This window comes from Acanthopagrus latus, chromosome 12 (genome assembly GCF_904848185.1).
Source record: "Acanthopagrus latus isolate v.2019 chromosome 12, fAcaLat1.1, whole genome shotgun sequence".
Classification (NCBI taxonomy): Eukaryota; Metazoa; Chordata; class Actinopteri; order Spariformes; family Sparidae; genus Acanthopagrus; species Acanthopagrus latus.
This window is the reverse complement of record NC_051050.1, coordinates 4,570,458-4,592,149: the sequence shown is the minus strand read 5'-3', so window position 1 is coordinate 4,592,149 and position 21,692 is coordinate 4,570,458. Positions and strand designations below refer to the sequence as shown.

Sequence of the window (21,692 nt, the reverse complement as noted above, 5' to 3'; positions counted from 1 at the left end):
GCTCCAAGCTAACAAGCTAATAGGTAATTGCAGTTACAGTTAGCAGCAGTTAGCGATTACTCTGTTGATATGCTGCACCGTTAGCGGGCGATCATGCAATCCATTGAAAAAGGTGAATGTTTTTTTTTCATCCAGGAAGGATTTAAAAATAACTGTGATAAAATAAGATATAAGTGAAATTATCAGAGTTTGTCTACTTTGATGAAACAGTGATTTGATTAATTCTGTATTGTATTTTATTATTATTGCGGTGCTGTTTGCACTGATTCAGGAAAGTTTTTATTTCACCCACTGAAAAACAAAAAGATTTAGCAAAAACAAATGTGATTATATTCAGCAAAGACAGTTCTGGAAACAAGTGCATTTTGAAAGTCAACGCTGTAATCCAGGAGTCCTCGACAAACTGCACCAGAGGTCTCACTTCGGTTGACTCACACCGTCAGATGTACACGTGTCATAATTTGCCACCTAACTTGCCGTCAAGTCATCACCTGTCAGATTGGCCCAAAACACATTAAGGTTCAAACTGAGCGCTCGGATCGTGATCGGCGTGAATGCGGCTTTTAAAAGAGAGTCGGAGAAAGTGTGAGTGACTCATCTGGGAGAGTCAGAGGTGTGAAAGATGCTCGAGGCTTCCTGCAGGGACACAAACACAACCAGCTGCGGCACACCAGAGTCCATCATTGCAGAGGCCAGATCACCGGTAGTCTGTTAGTCAGACCCACTGAGATAATCGTACCAATAAAGCCGGAGAGAGGGTGTTCAGTCAGACAACGGGACTGTGTTGGAAAACCACACGAGGCTGCGTTGGTGGTGGCGGCAGTGCGTTGCTCCAGGTGCCAGTGAGATGATGGCGTATAAGCCGGGAAGTTTTGTGTCAGTAACAAATCAAACGATGCTAAAGTACTGCACGGATGTTTATTATACAATGAGGAGGGTTTTACAATTCCAGAATTGTATCACACTGATTATCTCTTTTCTCCTCAGGTGTACACAGCATCCAGCCCCAATGGGACGACCGCAGGGAAAACCTTCAAGGTTCACCTTCAGCTCTGGGACACAGCTGGACAGGAGAGGTGGGCTGAGGTTTTACAACTGGTTGCACACATTTATCTGTGCTGAGTCCTCTTTTATAGAACTCTGCACGCAAAGCTGCAGATCCTCCAATTGCCTCGCTGAACGAAGAAATCTCTTTAAGGGTGTATGTCATAAGAGTGTTTCTCCAGAAATACAACGTTTCCCCAAAAGACATCTGCAGGGATGGTGTATGTTTGTAGGCTAACCCAGAAGTGAGTGTCACCATGGTCTCCTTCGAACAAACACAGGTTTATGAGACTCACGCATTCTGTTCAGCAAGATCACCTTCACAGGTGAACGCCACTTTTATGATCTGTGAGGCACCAATGTGAGCATCGCAAGTAGCAAAGCTAACGTTACGTTTAGCTCAGTGAGTAGACAGCTCCCTGACAGCTTCTATAGTGTCATTTAGCAACTTTTTAGCAGCCACCATCGAAAACCTATTTGAGTCGCTGACTTTGAGTCAGAAGTGCAGAAAACGTGGAAAAAAATTAAAGTCATGTCAAGGTTTTAAAACATTTCTCCATTCTTGCTTTTAAAAAAAAAATCACGTATTGAATGGATGCCATACTGGAGCACATGTTGACTTGGTTAGACTGTGATTTTGTGTGTATGTATGTATGTGTGTGTGTGTGTGTCTGTAATTGAAACTGGCCTCGATCTATTGAATCTGTTTATGAAGGTCTGATGACTCATTGCAGGATGAGTCAGTGTTAGTTACATAATTTAACTTAACATTTCTTCAGCTCGGCGTTACGGAAACACTCCTGTTCTCATGAGCCGATCTTCACGATCGTTTACTCGAGCTGCAGAGTCATTATTCCACCTGCGTGCTCATCATCTGTCGCTTTGTCCTGTATGTTTGCATGTTACATATTTGCTTATGAAGCTTCGTACGTAATGTTTACAGAGAGTAGTGTTCCTCGCTGCTGTCACACCTACAAGTCCCATTACTAAGTATTGTGGATATAAGCAGCATCTACCCCTCTGTGTATTTAGCTCAAGTCAATCACAGGTAAAGCATTACTGCTAAATCTCTGTGACTGAAGGGGTGAATTTTTTTGGTCATGCATAAAGCACTAGTCATAAGCTGACAGTGTTTTGCATAAAGCCATAGTCCGTGTTTAGATTTATTTTTAAAGGTCTTAAACATTTAAATCTGCTTTAAAAGTTTAATTTTTGGCCTTGGGAACAAGCTGTAAGCAGCACAGACAGCTTTTTAGAAGATATAATGAACTTTTTTTTTAGCAAACAACGTTATCATTAATTTGGAGTTGAGCTTCTGTACAGCAGTTAAAAGTTACACACTGTCTTTAAGCTCAGTTTTGGTCTCCACCAGCTCCTTTAGCTACCAAATGCTCTATGATAGTGACAATACAGAGAAGCAGGAGGCATCTCCTGTCTTTTGAAATGAAACCTTTCTTGCACATTCATTGGTTCTGGATTTTTCAAAGAGGGAGAATGAACAGATGTAATTTTAATACGTTTTTTTTTTTTTTTTAGAGAAAAGACTTCAGCGTCAAATTTTGATTAAAGGCACAGCATTTTTAAACATTACAAAAACATGTCTGGCGGGAATCTTAAAACAAAGAAAGAAAAATCAGAGAAAAAGTGTCTGAGAAACCTGATAATCAAGCAACAGTAGGCAGAAATTGGCGGCCCGCAGAGTGTAACACCAGTGTCATGACCACAAACCCCAGGTCTGTAACAGTTTGTCAGACGTAATGTGGGTGCTGACTACAAACAAAACTCGTCACATCATAACGGTGTTATGTTTTGGAAACTTGCAGCTATGTAACACTGCGATCCTGTTACATACTGCAGAAACAAGTGATGGTGGGCGGAGTGGCTGAGACAGAGACACCATTCAGCCTGTAACAAGACACTGTAGCATCAACATGGTGATTTTGTTAGTCTGTTCTGGGCTGCTGCAGAAACGTGGCAGGCTCCATAACAAGAGGACACGCTCCCTCCGCACATATAAAAAGGCTCATGTGATTACACACTAATGAATACATAATTAAGAATATCGAATTTAATTTCTGCCAATATTATATCCCCTATCTGCCAATAGACCCTGCCAAGAAGCCGCATAAATCCTACACACTGCTTCTCTTTGTGGGGGAATTTTCCGAATCACCACCAAGACGAGACGTCAAAAGAGTGAAACGCAGTGCTGAGACCTGAGTCTCGCTGGAAGTAGTGGATCACTTTCGTGTTTCATAGAGAAGTCATTTTTTCCTGTGTGTTCCAGGTTCCGCAGCCTGACGACGGCGTTCTTCAGGGACGCCATGGGGTTCCTGCTGATGTTTGATCTCACCAGCCAGCAGAGCTTCCTCAACGTTAGAAACTGGATGAGTACGTTGGCTGTTTTTTTTTTTTTTTCCCCCCGCAGTTTTCTGCCTAATGAAGGAAACATGAAATAAAGTCAAACTAATTGCAGAATTTTTTCTGCAAAAAAATTACTGAAGTTCTGTTGTGCATAGATAGATGTTTTTCGGTACACTAGCACATCTCATTTGTTTCCTGTTTGTTTGGAATCACCTCCAGGCCAGCTACAGGCAAACGCCTACTGTGAGAATCCAGACATCGTGTTGGTAGGAAACAAGGCGGACCTGGCCGACCAGCGGGAGGTTCAGGAGAAGCAGGCCAAGGAGCTGGCTGATAAATACGGGTGGGTTTGTTTTTCCACCTTCCGTGTTTGGTTTGGAATAATGAATACTGGGCTATTAAGAACAACACCATGTATTTCAGCTTTGCGTACAGTGTCATATGTTCACATGTTCACAGGAGGATGTAGCCGGTTTATCAGTGAGAGCTCACTTCAGGATGTGATCTTTTGACTTTCACTCAAGCCTCTTTGTTACCCCAGCATTGGCCTCGAATCAGAATTAAATATTAAAATGTAGTTATAACCTTTCCGGCACAATGTAGTATAGCCTCTGAGTGCTTTCTGAGTATCCATATAGTAATTTAAAGTCCGTCAGGTCAGTCAGCCGGTGTCTACTTGATGCCCCCTGAGCTCGGTTTGAAATAAAAGGACTCTGTACATGTGCTGTTTAAGTAACGTAATAATTTACAGGGTGCTCCCCACAGAATATATGCATGCTGTGTTTCCTCCTATTTCTTTCTCTCTCTGTTGACTTTCTTTGTCAGCAGTACATTTTTTTTTAATTTTTTTTTTTTTCCAAAGTGGACTGAACACCGCACCCCCCGTTTAGGATTTTTCTTTTATTCCGTTGTCATGACAGCAGGTGAGCCGCGCGTGGAGGAAGCCTGTTAATTAAGTAGCAGATCAAAAACCACATCTAAACAATGTCGCGACAACAAGTTTGTACCAAACAGCAGCGTGCGTAGGCCTGGCAGTGGGCAAGTCAGCGGCTCTCAGACTTGAACTGCTTTCAGAGCTCGCTCATCAGCCGGCGCCTCAGCAGATTCATCTCAAAACGCCTTCAGTGACGAGCTACCTGTAAGACACGCAGCGAGACAGAACGCGTCATCACAGGCAGATCTACAAATGACTTCCTGTTAGATGAGGTGCAGATCGTTTCCTGGTGTCATTCCAGCCGGCCAAGACGCGGGTCTCTGATGTTGCCTGGCAACAGAACCCTGTTCCAGGAAGCGATGATATCTGTCTTTCTTGGGAACTTGAAAATGTTCAGGGATGTAGGTAGAGTGTCAACTTCAGACACTGCAAGTTAGAAGATATCTACAGATTTCATTTACATTGAAAGCTTCAGTCTTATTTCCGAAGTCATTATGCTGTACGCATCAGAGGAGGTCAATTATTAATCTGTTTGCATCTTTATTATCAGTATCTCGGATAATGAAATTAATATTCTGAATGAATTTTTCAAATTTCTGTAGATGATTTTAATAAAAAATTACCCAATCAGTATAATAATCCCACTATGGTTGTCATGTCATGGGCTAAAGCCACCCACTATTATGGTGTTGTAAAAGAAAGCATTCCTTGTCTTGTTGGCTGCAGAATCCCGTACTTTGAGACAAGCGCAGCGACTGGAGCAGAGGTGGACAAGGCGGTGATCACGCTGCTGGACCTGGTCATGAAGCGGATGGAGCAGTGCGTCGACAAACCGCCCGCCGAGCCGGCTAATGGCAACGGGGCCACGAAGCTGGATGACGCGCTGCCCAGTGAGAAGAAATGTGCATGCTAGATCAGGAAACGACCAGTCAGAGCTCCTCCGTCGTCCGTCCCTTCCACTCGCCACACTCCCTCCTTCTTTTACCTCCTCTGTCATCTTTGATCGCATGTTTGTTCGTCTCTGCTCTGCTCACTCCCTTTCTCTCAAATTAACCATCTTTGCTTTCCTCTCCCCCCCTTTATTCCTCCTCTTTCTTTCTCAACTCTCTGCCAGTTTGCCACTGAAACAACCCTGTCCCCCTCTAGTGGGTTTTTAAAGTACTACAGGCTCAGCCTGTCTTTTGCCTTTGAACGCCGTTTAGGAGGAAATCAAACAGAAGGGGACGGTTTCATCACTGTCAGATACAAAAATGTACCTCGGTTAAAACATGCAGCCTGGGAATTAAGCCCCGCTCTCGAGTGGTTTGAATGATTTAAACGGATCCAAAAGAGGCAAAAAAAGAGATATACATTTTTAATCTGAACTCTTTAAAGTTGGATCTGTTCATCACTCTGTGACGGGGGAAAGATTTTGCGTCCTGTCATCTGGTGACAGACAAATCTGGGTCATTAAGAGTTTGATCAGGTTGTGTTTATGTGTGTGTATGAATGATGTCATGGTCCTCTCCTGAAACCTTTCCTCCTGGACCGGGCTGTGCCAACTGTATGTTCATATTTTATTTTTATTATTTTTTTTCATAGTTTTCACACTGCACATATCTCAGTGCTGTACCCATATAGCCACGCTCGGTCATTTTTCTTAAGTGTTCCGAGCTGTTTTTTTTGCTAAAATACCCAAAATTGTGTGTTTTGTACAGTCGGGTCCAGTGACACCTGTTAGACAATTTTAAAATATGAAATAATACCCGAATCAACAATAAGCGGTGTAAATACGAGGCCGACATTCAATTTTATAGTAGTATAAATAAATTAAAACAGACTGCAGAGATGCTGCAGACAGAAAGTGAAAGAGTTAAACCAGCCTCTGTGGAGTGCTAGCTAGCTTGCTACAAAATCTAAGGATTAGCAATGATACCCAGCATTAGCTAGTTTGTAGCCACAAACTAAGTGTTTGGAGTAAAGAAAGTTTCAAAAACTTTCTTATAGAAACATATCAAACAGAGTAAAAAAAAAAAAAAAATGACCAGGATACTTTCATATCAGTCGTCATGCGACAGTCGCTCTTTCTGATGCTAACAGTAGCATTTTTGATGAGGCAAGGCGCGTTTATTTTTACAGCACAATTCAGACACGAGGCATCTCAGAGTGCCTTACTGGGCACACACATTACAGCAAAGGATATTTAAACCAGTTAGGTAATAGGAAAGTAAGCTGAATTAGAATAGGTTAAAAAGAGACAAGACTAAATAATAGAAGTCGCAGTGCTTCAGTGAAAGGTCAGTCGTCTTCAGCCTTGATTTAAAAGAGGTGGGAGTTGAAGCAGACCTAGCGAGCTAACATGAGCGACCCGACCTGATTTCTGTTCCTTTTGAACAGAAATGCCCTGTAGATACTTTTACAATTACTCATAGCATTGGATACGTTTTATTTTAACAGATAAGACTATATTGTGAGTCCTACTTGCAGTGATAATCAACAGACACCAAAATGCTTCAGCTAGCTCTCTGTTAGCAGCCCGGGTAGTTATATATGGCTGCTGAACAGATCACTCCCTGTTAGGCCTCAAATCACATCAGATCAGATTAAATCGGTTTCATTTAATCGCCCAAAATCACGTTCACGTTGCCTCAGTGGGCTTTACGATCTGTACAGTGAACGACATCCTCTGTCCTTAGACCCTCGACTCGAGTAAGGAAAAGCTCACCTGCCAGACGTGGCTCGCTGCTGACAGAAGCACGATTCAACATGTAGCCTGAATTAACCAACATGGGTACAGCGTGGCACATGTGCAATGGGGAAAACAAAGATAGCATTTCATTTATTTCGGGAGCGTCCCAGACCAGGATAGACACATTGTTCAGAATCGATCTACTGCCTTTGCCTTTAAAGCGTTATTTCACCGTGGAGGAACAGACTCTGTGTGAGAGGTCGAGACAAGTCGGCCAGAATATCAGCTGCTCAGAGGATTTAACGTCGCCGTAACATGCGAACATCTGGGTAAAATGACATAACAGTGATCAAGAAAATGTTTACAGACAGTCAGTATAAAGGCACTGGAAAAAGTGAAGTTAACATGTGAGTGGAGAGCTAATTATATCTAATTGGCAACATTATCATTAAAAAACAGACTTTTTATGGGATTTGATGTTTGGTGACTGAGCTTTCAGAGCAGCTGGTGTTTGTTACAGACAACCACACAAAGTGAAATATTGCTTTAAGGCCCCATACATGACCAATGTTGTTAGAACATAAAGTGACCAATTATTTATATGAAAAGAAATGTAAAAAAAAAAAAAAAAAAGATTATTATTTGTGTTGTCAAATATTTTTTTATGCTCGTCATATCTCATCCTCCATTTCCTTTCTTTCTTTCTTTCTTTCTTTCTTTTTCTTTCTTTTTGTTTTTTACATTTGCATGTCCATTAAAAGAAACCTATCTCATGTTATTTTTTTTTATTTGCTATTGCTCTTAATCTTGATTATGAAATTAACCCCGAAAGTATGATTTATCATTAAAATGTGTGTCTAACATGAAGAAAATTACACTATTATAAACTGTTGAAATACAGTAGAAGTTGTTCGATTCTCCTCTTCTTTGCTCTGAACTGGACTTTTTTTTGGTTCAACGTGTGAAATTTACTATGGACCAACTTTTGTACGTATCAGAACTTGTGTTTTGTTGCTTAACACTGTTTTTTTTGGGGGGGGGGGGGGTTTTGGTTTTTTCATTTATTCCAGAGCAGACCATTTAACAGTTCCTGTGCGGGAAAAAAAGGAATGAAATCACGTCAGATTTAAAGTTAGTTCGACTGAGTTCAGCTTGAAAAGTCTGCACGTCTTCTGCCAGCAACGTGACTCGTTAGATGCCTTTCAGAGGTTCATTTACAAAATCTTGTTGATATAAAACTCGGAAATCAGTGTCCAAGAGTGCAAGATGGTTTCTTTTGTTTTCAGTGCACCTCAACAGTTCTCCTTACGTCAAGTACCACCTTGATCTGCCTTACTTCATGAGAAATCTTGAGCCGAGTTTAGGTGCACCGAGAACAAGCGAAGTGATCTTTCCTGCTTGCCACACGCTGGCCGTTAGATCCGTGTTTTGTCCTTCAGTGAGCAAAGGGAAGGACTGACAGTAGTCCCGACCCACAGCTGCGTAACGTTAGGATTACTGCAGCTTGGTTTTCAGGCTGCCAAATGGGTCAGCAGTAATATTAAGTATACTGTATGCGTGGCCTAATAATCTCAAAGCACCGCTGTGGTCATGTTAAAAGAGTATAACGTTTCAAAATGATTTCCGTCATATTTTTAGTATTGTGCTCTCCGGATCCGCGAACGAGCTCCAGTGTCACAGAGCTTTGGCTTCGGCTCGTCGCCACCTTTATTTTAATCTGTGCCAAATATATATTAAAGAAAACACAAAAAGAAAAACAGGAGCGACAAAGAAGTATCTGCTTTTGACAAATCCAAACCTCATTCTTCTGTACACACTCAGAGAGAAACTGCCTTCACACTAGGAAAAAACAAAAAAATGTGTTTCTGTTTTGTCGTGTTTGTTTTAAAGCCAAGCGGAGTCGTCTGCCAGCAGCTGATCTCAGTGCCGTATGAAACCCACGTTGCTGTTAATTCGCTGATTATTAAGACATAAGGAGACGGCTCTCGTTTGTAACGTTCTACCCCCACCCCGGTTACTCAGCAGCGTCATCGTGATGATGTTCCCGGAAAACAAATGCTGTGTCTCTGTAGGTTCGGTTGCACTGTTTCAGCTGAGCTTCCTCCTTTGTCGTCCAAAAACTGCAGATTTGACCTTTTCTTTCAGTCTGAAGTCTTGTGATCATACAGGTTATGATGTTCATAAATATTTACAGAAAATCCAGCAAATCCTCTTAGCGTGTTTTTTTCTTTCTTTATATTCACTCACAAAGCAGGTCTTGTTTCAGTTAAGCAAATAGTACAAAGTTGTTACTCAAACAAGCATTTATTGACCCCAACAGGCAGATTACATTACTGTACAGAACGCTGGAAGCTGTAGTGAGCGATGGCACACGCTGAGGGTGTGTGTGTGTGTGTGTGTGTGTGTGTGTGTGTGTTTGAAATCAGGTCAGCGTCACAATGAACTCAGCACTCAGCAGAGACTCCGGTTCACTTTTTTATCCCCTCTCCTCTGTCGTTTATGAAGAAAAGTGCATGTTACCCATAACCACCCAGCAGCGGAGGTCTGGTACGGATCAGAGCAGAATCCGACTTGAGTGCAGGTGTCTTTCTTCAGTCAGCTCCGGCTCTGCACCTGACCCTCCGCCCCATCGGGCCAGTCCCACGCGACCCCAGAGCGCTTGCGACACACACGCCAATTTCGCTTAAGTTCAATATTTTATCTGCAGACAATGAGTAATAGTTTCATTCCATTTAACTTTCCCTTTAGCTCTGCTTTGGCTAACTCCAGCAGCTAAGGTGTCCTGCGGCTAACGTTAGTCTTGTGTCCGCCTGCTGCAGCTGGAGACAGGGCTGACGAGACCGAACCATAAACTAAATGTGCCGTAAAACCAAAACCATGAGCTGAAAGCGGCTAAAAAGCTCTGAATTGTGCTGCATAATTCTCTGTAGGTTCATTATTAGTCTCACTGTTCACATGACACAATCTGTTGTTACCATAAGAATATTAAACAGTGCAACATTAAGGTGTCTCATACATACATGATTTAAAAAAAAAAAAAAAAAAAAGCGTTTTGAAGGTGTAACTTTTCTCAGTTTTTGGAAAAGTTTCCATATTTTTGGTGAAACAGTTCGATTGTAACTGTGTGAAAAAAACGCCTGGCTGTCTAATAAAATCAAGATGATCCGGCAACAAGTTGCGGAGTAAAAAAAAAAAAAAGTTGTTTTGTTTTTTTTATATTCTTTGATAGACTTACTACAACAAAAGACACATGAAAACGTATCCGTACAATCCAACCCAGGGCTCCGATTAAATTCCGCAATGGCGCAGAATTGACCAAACTAAAAACGTTGACGGCGTCGAGCTATCGGAGGTTCTTCTTAATGTTTGAGAGTCCAGCGCGCCACACCTTGACCGTTTTCCTTAACATCCCGACCCAATGCCTTTTAATTGTGACAATCTTCTGAACCAATTTGTCAGCTTTTATCCAAAAGCGTTCTTCCTTTCTACGTTGCTCATTATATTTGATTTATATTTTAACAGTACGTTCGTCCTGATGCCTCTTTTCGCTTCATCTCAGTATTCAGCTGTGCCACAGGTGTATCTGCCATTCATTCACATGACGTTTATTGTTTCTCTGTGTCGCATCATGTTTTTCTCTGGTAGGACTTCAATGGTTTTCGGTAGTTTTTTGAATTCACTTTGAAAGTTTACACCGTTTGAAGAGTCATGTTGGGCCTGTTCTTAACTCTTCTGTCTGATCCTCTGTAAGGTTTGTGAGCTACTGAATATTTTAATGCATTATTGATTATAGATTTACAAGCGGAGGAGGGGAAAAAAAAAAAAAAAAGATCCAGAAGTCACCATGTTGTTTTTGTGCCCGATTCTATCAAAACAACGAATCAATCCGAGTACCTCGAAGAGCTTTTATTTTTGGAAAAATCCTCTGGGTGTGAATTTTTTCTCTGATGCCTGCGGTTTGTACATGTTCCTTCAGTTTCCACTGCGTGTATCGATGCCTGTGTGTGTTTGTTGGGTCTGTTGCACCGTCAGCATGTTTGACACAATGAGAATGGAATGACCTGTGATGCGTTTAATGTTTCTGATGTCAGAGCTGCAAATAAATCTCTGTGTTTGTTTTATCCTGCCTGGCTTCTCCTTTCTCCAGAAGAGTGCTGCTTCGGCTTTGGTTTTTCAGTGGCAGATCTCGTAGCGGTGTTGTCGCGCGAGAGTTCAGAAATATTAAATGTTATAAATGTACTCGGTCAGAATTTCCCGGCAGCATCCCCTGGCCATCTGGCCCCCGCTGAATGTGGGCTCAAAACACACCAAAAATACTTTGCAATTTATTTTTTTCTGTTTCCCTTAAATGGCCTCAGAGTCAGAGCCTTTGGCACACAAGGGTGAATTTAGCACCTCTGTTGCTTTTAGCATATGTGGAAGTGCCTGATTTCGGTCAAAACATTAAAAACCGATCTGCTCGTGACAGTTGTACGTTTTGAAAATTCTTTCTCATGGTACCAAATATTCGCTCTCACACTGAAGCCCATTTATTGTATGTGAGAGTTGCTCATCTATCTTCAGTAGAAAAAATCCTAAACGAAAAAATGAAGCCAGAAGAGCCGAACGCTAACTGCTGTTTGAATGACTGATGATTGTAATACAGACTTTATCTCACTGAAAACACACAACAGCCAGAATTCACAGTGGCCAAGACTTTATTTAGCATTTTCGTACTAAGAAACTTCTCACCAAAAGAGAGAACATGGAAAACAAAACACAAAAATAAATACCCGAGAACAGCAGAACCAGGAGAATGTGACGAGTGATTGCAAAAATAAGTCCGTGTAGTCTATTTCTTTGTACATGTGTGTGTGTGTGTGTGTGTGTGTGTGTGGACACCATCTCGTCCTTTCGCTATGAGAAAAGATAGACCGGAAACTCTGCAGTGAAACTGCAGCGATTACATTCCCAACAGCAGTGATACGAAAGTTTGTCAGTGATGCAATCCGTGTTTTTCTGCTCCTGCTTCCGAGAAGAGCGAAATACACCAACAAATGTAAACATAACAGATAATGCAAACTGAATCTGAACATTTGCCTCAGACTGTGTGTTTATGACGGGCATCCTTCAAGCAGGGAGCATGTACAGAGCATACATGATATCATGGCTAGGTCAAGGAAATGAATTTTCTTTTCAAATTAGAGGAACATTTTGGCAGCAAGTAGTATTTGAGGATTAAATCAGTGACCTTTCTCCTGATTTGTCAAATTCTTTCCCACCAAAATAAGAGTCTGCAGAACATTAAACGTTGGTATGTACACATTGCATATGATGTGTGTTTCTAACATAATAATCTACTTTTTAAAGTTTTTTTTTTTTTTAAATTTGTTAACCCACAGCTTTGATCCAAACCAAATTTAGACATTTATTTAACTTCTGAGAGCAAAACATTTCAGCTGGTAAACTTAAGAAATATTTAAAAATCTGCTTTTGCTCACTAGTGGGTGAACAAAAATACAGTTAAGAATAGTTGCGATGCCTTGTGAGAATTTTAGTCTTCCTTGCTGATCTTATCCCATAAACCTCAAATCATAAACACATACAGTGTGACATCAATACAGCAGCAAACCCTTTAAAAAAAATCATGCAAAATTTACCTAATTCTTTTTTTTAATACAGTAAATAATCAATAATCTTCAAATCATAAAAACAACATGAACAGTTTTCAGCATAAATAATATTGTAATTGTGTGTCTGTGTGAATTTAAAACAGCTACGAGCCAAAGATCCCTCCTCCACAGTTCAACCGTGTTGTGTTTCATTACACTGTAATATGTCAGCAACAAGCGTGGAACATGTTCAAATACTGCAGATGAAGGTGAGACACACGTTAAACTAAACAGCACTTAACATGAAAAATCCCTCCTAATGAAAGACTTGTCGGCGAAGCAACCAGAAACAAGCGCTGCCAAACCAGAGAAGTTTGTCATATTTACAGGGAGCTGCTGGTTGGTCGGGGTCTCTCACGCTGTGATTGATTCAGGGCTAAATGCATTCTTAGATCCTTCCTGGCCCCAGGCTACAGAAGCCATCAGCCCCAGGCTTGAAAGCATTGACACACTGACACAATCCTGACATAGTGGGCTAACCCAAGTGTTAGCCTCGGGCTTGCTGGCCCCGCTCCAGAGCAGGGTTAGCCCCGAGTTATATCCTGAAATCAACACGGGGCTAAAAGGTGCCGGTGTGAAACTGGGCTAAGTAAACACAGTAGTCACATAACATTTTAGAGAGTAAACATTAGCTGCAGGTTCCAACACACATTTAACCCAGGGCTAGAAGAACCGCAGTATGAGTTGGTGAGCCATGGACTTCAGTTAACCCGGGTTAACAACTTGTGCGTGAAAAGGGTTTATCCCAAGTTATCCCAGGGCCAAGTCTTAGCCCAGGACTAAGATTAGCCCTAAGCTTAAAAATATGCAGTGTCAAAAGCTCGGAGTTGGTAATTCCTTTCTGAAAAAAAATGAATGATGTCAGACATGAAGGCCGTAAAGCTTCTGTGCAACTGAATGACACAGGAAATTCAACTCTAAGATTTACTTCTGGCGGGTTAAAGCTTATTCGAACAGACTCCTGATGTCCGTTATAGCAACTACAAGAACAGATTCAAAACAAACAACAACAGCAAAAAAATTAACCTTTAACAAAACCTTATTATGTATTTCCGCCACGTGTAAGTTTTCCCCTCTGTGTGCTGTGTGTCTACAGCTGTCTGTATCTTTGGCAAATGAGCAGAACGTGATTCTATTTGATATTCTATGTGATAGAAAAGATGATGTTCAAAAGAGGCGTTTGAAAGGTGAATCATTCTTTCTGAGTCTGTCACACTGACTGTGCTCCTCGGGATGGTTTATGGTCGATGGATTACTGTTGCGATTCCTGCTGGTCACCAGGAGAGGGACATAATTCTGGAATGTCTGTAATTTCCCTGGAAAGAACTTGGAATTATATTCTAATTTCAATTAATTGCAATTTAACGCCTTAGTTGTTGTTTGTTGTCAGGTGTATAGCAGGTCGGCTCTCCCCAGCAGGACACTTGCTGTGAGATTATTAGGAAATTACAACATCTGTAACAAAAAAAGTGTTAATAAACATTTGGAGCCGACAGTGATGCAGGACAAGATCCTGATAGACTTTTGGGTCTGGTGACATGTAGTTTTTGTTTTGTTTGTTTTTTCCCCAGAGAAGTCGATTGCTTTTTCTCTTCCAGGAGACCAACAGGCCAACAACACGTGTCCCTGACTGCACCGTCAGTGTTAGTGTGTCAGGGGGTTCAGACTTTGGTGACGCTGTTTGTTTGTTCTCGCAGCGGCTGATCCTCGTCTTCGTCGTCGACACTCAGGTCCAACCTCAGGTTGTCCAGAGTCTGACGAATATTCAGAGTCTCCTTCCGTCTGTTAGAGAGACAGAGAGAGAGAGAGAGAGAGAGAGAGAGACAGAGAGAGAGAGAGAGAGAGACAGAGAGACAGAGAGAGAGAGAGAGAGAGAGAGAGAGACAGAGAGAGAGAGAGAGAGAGAGAGAGAGAGAGAGAGAGAGAGAGAGAGAGAGACAGAGAGACAGAGAGAGAGAGACAGAGAGAGAGAGAGAGAGAGAGAGAGAGAGAGAGAGAGACAGAGAGACAGAGAGAGAGAGAGAGAGAGAGAGAGAGAGAGAGAGAGAGAGAGAGAGAGAGAGAGAGAGAGAGAGGGAGGTGCTGTTTCATTTTCTGCCATCAAAGTAATTTCTAACTTTATTGTATTTGAAGGCAGAGGAAACTGATCTGCAACTTTCTTTTCGCCGTGAAAAAACAAATGTCAGATCGGAAGGCAGGGTTAGGGTTTGGACAACAGTTTAAAGTCTGGTAACCATAGCAACCATACTGCTGCTTCACATCATGTTAACAACTGATGCATTGCTTAAAAGACAATCTATAAAATTCCATAAAAAACAAATGTTCAAGGCTTATTTTACATCTGTAGGAGGACGAGGGTTTGGAATCTGTTACTTCTGGCCTCTTTGTGTTTATATGTGTGTGTGTGCGTGTGTCTATGTGTGTGTTAGAGCACGTACTTTGTCTGCAGGTGCTGGTCGAGCAGCTGCCTCTGCAGCCGGCTGCTCGTCTCCCTCTCCTCGGCCAGCTCTCTCTGGGCGCTGCGGTACTGCGCCTCCTTCCTGCTCGCCTCCTCCTCCGCCTCGTTCACCTGGCGCTTCAGGGAGCGGATCCTCTGGGTCATCTGGAGGACCAATCGCAGAGTGGCGGGTTAGTTTGGACGCACAGGACCGGACAGACTTGTTAACAGAAACGACATGAAAACTCCTTAAACGTACCAGGTCTTTCTGCTCATTAGCTATCCTGTGCTCCTCCTCCATCTGGTCGGTCAGCTCGTTGATCCTCCTCTCCAGTTTGTTGACGCTGTTTGCCAGCACAGATTTGTTCCTGCACAAACACACACACACACACACACACACACACACACACATTAGCCAACAGTTACATTACAAGGTGCCTTTTTCTATAATATTTCTACCTGATCATGTTTATTTATGACACCTGAGGTCCAGTTACAGTGTCTCATATTAATGCTCATGGTCAAGTATTTCTTCATGAGCTTACTGTAGTGCTGACGATGCAGGTTAGCAGTCAGATGATCAAAACTACAGCTGTGAATGTTACATTATGTCTAATATGGACAGAAAGCCTCAGGAGCATGTTTCAGCTGGTGTGTTCATAAGGTCATGTGACTGACCTCTCCTCGGTCCTCAGAGCGTTCTCCAGCTCTTTGACTCTGCTCTCCGTCCTGGAGATGACGTCCTCCTGAACTTTGGAGCTTTGAAGCTCCTCCACCTCCAGACGCAGCTCACGCAGCTGCACACACACACACACACACAGACATGAGGTTAGAGATTTAAAGATAGGACTAGCACTTGCCAGTAGCCAGCTCAATTTCCATTTGTTCCTCTATTTTTTTATTGTATTATTTACACACTTAAATGGACGTTTTTTAAAATCATGTCTTTCAGTTTAAGTTCTTGTCAATGTTCCTACAGTAATTTGGCAGTACTGTATCTCCACGTGACTATTAGGACCTGACATACATACATACATCCGTCGCTGGCATTTCAGTGTACATGTGCCTCTAGTACACAGTTTGTCCACCAGAGGGCACTGACAAGTTGATTTTTACACTACACAGTGTCCTGCTCAGTACCTTCAGTATCTTGGTCACACTTTATGAGTAATCAAATTTCAAAATCAAAAGATCAAATCCAATTTTTTTCTTGATATAGTGCTTAAAAAATTAATCACAGTTCACACAGCTATGTTACTTTTACTAAGATTCTTAAATTTTAGCACCTGCATCCGCTGCATCCACTACAGGCCTGCTCAATTTGAATTAGAAAGATGGAGAGAGGTATTGAGAGGGACAGTCTAACAGTCTGAAGTGTGGACTACAACAATAATTGAACATGCACACACACACAAACACACACACAGTACCTGTCTCTCCATGGAGGCCTTTTCAGATTCCAGCAGATCGTTGAGATCTTTCTCCTGAATCAGCTTCAGCTGCAGCTGCTCAGTCTGATGGCAAACACACAAACAGCCAAATAAAATCAGTCTCACTGATGAAATGGATACTGGGAAGTTTATTTCAAGTTCAATGTTGTGGGGAAAAAATAAATCACATATTTAAGAGTCACTTCCTGTCTCCTGTGTGTTTACCTGTTCGATGGCTCTCTTGTGTTTGGTGGCCCATCTCTGCTCGCTGTCATGCAGCTCCTCCAGATCGCTCTCCAGGTCGATCATCTTCTCCTGAGTGAGGAAAAGGAGTTCATCAAAAAAAAAAAAAAAAAACAACAAACCAAACTTTTTTCTCAGACAGTTTCTGATCTGAGGTCACTCCTCGTGGTGACGCTCTCTGTTGTCATTCAGGTTATTTAGAAATGGGACAGATTAAGGATCTTCAGAAATAGCGACATGATGAATATTTGGGATTATGGAATTAGCACGCTGATTGCTAAACAGGATTTGCATAATTAATGCCTCATTAACCCCGAACTCTGATGGTTTGCATGACTGATTAATTCAAGCGGACATCTCTGTTTGAATCATTAGGTCACGTAGGCAAACACACTGTGGATACTGTCTGATCCGCGGCTGAAGTTCACTTCAAGGATGAAACATTCAGGGAATAATATTTGATATTTTTGATCAATCTTTCCAAATATGTAAAGGAAGCTGTGCTCCAACCCATACAGGTTAATACTAATATGTACTGACTCTGAGATTTATACTGATATTTCATGTTTTGAAGGATGAATCTGTTGATTTTCTATATTTTCTTCAAATCAAATAATCAAATCTGTTGCTAAAAACACATTTCATTATTAATTTAATTAAAAAAGAATTAGTGAGTCACTCTGTTGTACTAGCTGACATTTCCTTCATCAACAAACACACACACACACACACGCACGCACGCACACACACACACACACACACACACACACACACACACTGTATTTTAGTTTGCATTCCACATACACCATTCTGCTGTGACAAATCTAACTAGAAAACATAAGGTGTATTCATCAGCAGCTGAAAATAGTCCCCAACAAGTGCACATATTCCTCCTATTTGAGAAGCATTTGATGAAAACTACAGTGCCCGGCTGTTTAAGAACATTATTGAGCCCTCTATAAATCATTCACAAAAAACAATACTGGGCTGAGATTCAGAGATGAGGTTGAGAAATAAGCAAGTATTGAGAAATGGACAAATACAAATGTTGATTTTGGTCTAATCCTTGAAATCTGATACCAACTTTAAAAAGTTAGAAACTAAAAGGCGTAAAAAATTCAAACTTTCTTTAAACTTTTCTAACAATTTATTTTAAATAGAAGCACTTATATTTTGTCACCTCATGCTGCCACCAAAACATCCCACTTACCGAGTTTGTAATTATTTTACAATGGTGTATTATCTTGTGTTTAAAGCCCTTTGGAAGTGCATATGACTGTCATGGACACTTGGACTATCACATGTATTAAAGTCGTACCTGAGCCTGTTTGACTTGTTTAGCCAGGTCGTCTTTGGCCTGGTTGGTGCTGTGCAGCTCCATCTGCAGGTCGTCCACCATCCTCTCTGCCTGCTTACACTGCAGCTGGATCCTCTCTCTCAGCTGGATCTCCTCCTCCAGCGTCCGCTCCTTATCAATCAGCTTACCAGAGACCTGCACACACACACACAAGCAAACACACACGGATCCTGAGGCTGTATTCATGTCCAAAAGCGATTTTTCTGTTTTAGTTTCATTTATCCAACAACATAATACCCAGGTGTTAACAGGTATGTGAGTGTGAAATACTTAAACGTATCATATTAGTCTACTATGACTCCAAGTCCAGCTGAGGCTGATGGGATGAACTGAAATATGACAGGTGGTTGTACCTCTCCCTGCAGTTTGTTGACGAGGGTCTGCAGTCCCTGCAGCTCCTGCTCCTTCTCCAGCAGGGACTCCTCCAGCTCCTCCACCCTCAGCTGGCTGTCCTCGCGCAGCTTCTGCTGCAGGTGCAGCGTGGCAGTAGCCTGCGTGGAAACCTGCAGGGCCTCAGCCAGCTGGAAACACACACAACCTTACAGTAAACACACACATCTGCACTTAAATGCTTTTTATATCAGGGAAAGGCTAAAAAAAAGTTTATCTTCAAAAGTCAAAAAACAGTGTTTCTGTACCTCTGTCTCCAGTCTGAGGATGGTGCTGTTGAGTTCCGATGTCTTCTTGTCTCTGGTTTCTTTATGCACCTCCAGCTCCTCCAGCTGTCTCTCTGTCATCCACAACTTCTCAGAAAGAGTCTGAGCGTGCTGCGTCTGCTTCTCCAGGTTCTCCTGAACACAATACAACACAACACACACAGTTCAGAGGTCTATACAGTATCTTACACGTGAGTGTCTTACTGTCCTCTTAAAGTCTCCAATGTTTCAATCAAAATCAGTCTTCACATTCATCTATCCATCCTAGCTCTTGACTTGAGTGTCTGCTGTGTGACTCAGTCTACCTCAGCGTCCTGGATCTTGTTTTGAAGGGACTGCTGGAGGAAATTGAAGGCGTACTCCTGAGTGTTGGCCTCCACCATAACGTCCCGGGCCTCCTTCACCTCGATCTGCACAGAACAAGGAGTTAATCATGCAAACACGTGGATAACTACAGTGCCATCCATCCATCCATCCATCCATCCAGCCACACACACCTCCATCGCTCTGTATTTCTCGCCCATGGTCTGGATCTCTCTCTCCATCTCTATCATCTGCTCCCTCATCCTCTTCATCTCGTTGGTCAGCTGAGTGTTGGTCCTCAGCAGGTCCTCATTGTTCACCAGTAGGCTGCGCATCTCGAACCTTCACAGGGAGACAGAGTTATCAGACGGTGTCAAACTCTAGATGTACATTGAAAGGAATGAGGCCAGAGAACAGGAGGGGTCAAAGAGTCACTTAAAACCAGCCAGGTTTAATAGAAGTGTGAACGGAGGGTGTGGTCAGTGCACTGTGACATCACTTGGCACCACAAAAGAGCTTCAAATTACAATGAGAAATCATTTCCATTTCAGTGTTGAGTTAATAAATCCTTAAAAGAATAACTTAAGAGAACATCTGCAGAGTCACACCAACTTCATACAAATTCTTAAAGTAGTAACTTAGCCCAGATGTGAAACTCATTTTACTTTCTTTGGGCAAAAGATTTCCAATCTGTCACACACAGCTAAACCCACCAGTGACATCCCAGCGCACCGACCAGTCCACTTTACGTCACTGCAGTAAGGTGACAAATTCAACCAGCGGGAGTCATCAAAAAAACAAGACTCTCAGCTTGTACTAAGTGAATCCTTATAGGACCAGTGTCCCGACCATCTGTGATGTTCCAGGTTGCAACCAACTGTATACACCTCATCTCAACCTCCCCTATGGTAGCACTAAAAGCAAACATGTATAGTGCAACATAGTGGATGAGAACCCACTTCCTCTATAGCTATCAGAGGCTCATTGTAAGGTAACACAAGCACACCGATGAGGAGTTTCAGGTGATGATATATCAATAAAAACATAATTATGAATAAGTGTTTCCACAACCCTACGCATTGGACCTTTAACAACAATTTCATAAGAAAGACAAGACAGGACTAGTGGGGAAGAACAGCAGGAAGGACGGCAAATAGAAAGAATGTAAGCAAACAAACAGGGAGAAAAAAGGAGAAGGAAGAAAAATAAGATCCTGTCTGACCTGATCTGGTTCCTCTCCTTCTCCATCTCCACGCTCTCTGCCTCCAGGAACTGGTTACGCTAGAGAGAACACACATGCCATCAAATATTGACTTCATGGATTCAAATCCCCAAATCTCTTAGGACAGTCTATCTCAAGACCTCTGCTATAGTCACTGTGCCAAAATACTTTTAATATCACAGTTGTTTAATAAAAAAAAAAAGAGGACATCGGCACACTTCTGTATGTTATGTCAGTTATGTACTAGCTCCATTTCCAATGTTCTTACAGCAGAACAAAAATGTTTTTGAATCCCAAAGTGAATCCTACCTTCCTGAATTCATCCAGCTGTTTGGTTAGCTCCTCTACGTAGTTTTTCCCTTTGGGGGCCCCTATAGTGGCAGAGCGCATGCTGTAGTGGGTGGGAACCACCTGAGGAAACAAGACTGTTTTAAATACATGTGTATACATATATATATATATATATATAGAGAGAGAGATAGAGATTAAATGTATGTGAATATATATACATTATAATCTAGTGAGGATGTGACTGTATTGTCTCCATACATACAGGGTTGTTAACCTCGGTCCTCCTCTTCAGTAGAGTGTCGTAGGCGGAGAATCGGGGGCGGTTGGTGGTGAGGGTGGGCGTGGGAATGCCCACTGGACTGGTGCTGCGACTGTTGAAGCTGTACAGGTTCATCTCTGAGGTGGCAGGAGACAGTCCACCCTGAACATGGAGATGAGGAGGGTCAGAATGGTGCTGGCAGCCTCTGAGGACTGCCGAATGATGCAAATCCTCCGTAGATTTTTCACTGACTCCAAAAGACTTGCTGGTGCTAAGCCTGCATCTAAAACATCAGTCCTGGAGTTTTCCATGCATGCTTTTGTTTTAGTTAAAGCTGCAGTCTAAAGTTTTGAGAATAAAAAGGACTCGGTTTGAATGTTCGTATGATACAGCTCCCAGGTCCCTCCTTCTTCCTCTCTGCTGTGCTACAGCCCTGCCTTCAAAGCCCCTCCCCACAGAGGAGCCTGCTGTGCACAAGCAGGTGTGTTACTTACTACAGTAACAGAGGACGCCAGATAACCAAGACAGTGTATTCAAATTAACAACAACAACAATGTAAACCCTGTTTATTCTCTTCCTGATCAATACAGCTAAATTACAATGACAAGTGCCTCATGCAGATCACTGTAGATATCCTGAGTAACATACAATATTCCTCGAATCGAGTTACCAGCTAATCATTACCCGGTGCAACACCATGCTGCCTTTCTGAAACATGAGTAACGTTATTTCTCTAAACCAATTCAACCTCTTCAGAGCGTCCTGTACACAAACTTTAAAACGTTATCACTGCCCAGTCACCTGAAAGACACTTTTGCTGACCAGTAGCCATA

At 42.1% G+C, this 21,692-nt stretch overlaps 2 protein-coding genes across 9 annotated transcripts in view; one reads left to right on the top strand and one right to left on the bottom strand.

Annotated features, from left to right (window-relative positions):
• The window catches only part of LOC119030029 (ras-related protein Rab-27B-like), a 62,157-nt gene extending 51,026 nt beyond the window's left edge, over positions 1–11,131 (top strand). For all 4 annotated transcript variants that reach the window (XM_037117337.1, XM_037117336.1, XM_037117335.1 and 1 more), the window contains 4 exons: positions 988–1,076; positions 3,332–3,435; positions 3,628–3,751; positions 5,069–11,131. In XM_037117337.1, the coding sequence (XP_036973232.1) occupies positions 988–1,076; positions 3,332–3,435; positions 3,628–3,751; positions 5,069–5,255 (504 nt within the window). In that variant the 3' untranslated portion in view covers positions 5,256–11,131. The remainder of the gene's footprint in view (positions 1–987; positions 1,077–3,331; positions 3,436–3,627; positions 3,752–5,068) is intronic.
• Positions 11,132–11,689: 558 nt separating this feature from the next.
• The window catches only part of LOC119030079 (cingulin-like protein 1), a 55,450-nt gene continuing 45,447 nt past the window's right edge, over positions 11,690–21,692 (bottom strand). For all 5 annotated transcript variants that reach the window (XM_037117427.1, XM_037117424.1, XM_037117425.1 and 2 more), the window contains 14 exons: positions 20,863–21,021; positions 20,619–20,720; positions 20,310–20,368; positions 19,282–19,429; positions 19,090–19,194; positions 18,767–18,919; positions 18,482–18,649; positions 18,090–18,263; positions 16,754–16,843; positions 16,529–16,612; positions 15,777–15,895; positions 15,358–15,466; positions 15,100–15,263; positions 11,690–14,443 (listed from right to left, as the gene is read on the bottom strand). In XM_037117427.1, the coding sequence (XP_036973322.1) occupies positions 14,323–14,443; positions 15,100–15,263; positions 15,358–15,466; positions 15,777–15,895; positions 16,529–16,612; positions 16,754–16,843; positions 18,090–18,263; positions 18,482–18,649; positions 18,767–18,919; positions 19,090–19,194; positions 19,282–19,429; positions 20,310–20,368; positions 20,619–20,720; positions 20,863–21,021 (1,755 nt within the window). In that variant the 3' untranslated portion in view covers positions 11,690–14,322. The remainder of the gene's footprint in view (positions 14,444–15,099; positions 15,264–15,357; positions 15,467–15,776; positions 15,896–16,528; positions 16,613–16,753; positions 16,844–18,089; positions 18,264–18,481; positions 18,650–18,766; positions 18,920–19,089; positions 19,195–19,281; positions 19,430–20,309; positions 20,369–20,618; positions 20,721–20,862; positions 21,022–21,692) is intronic.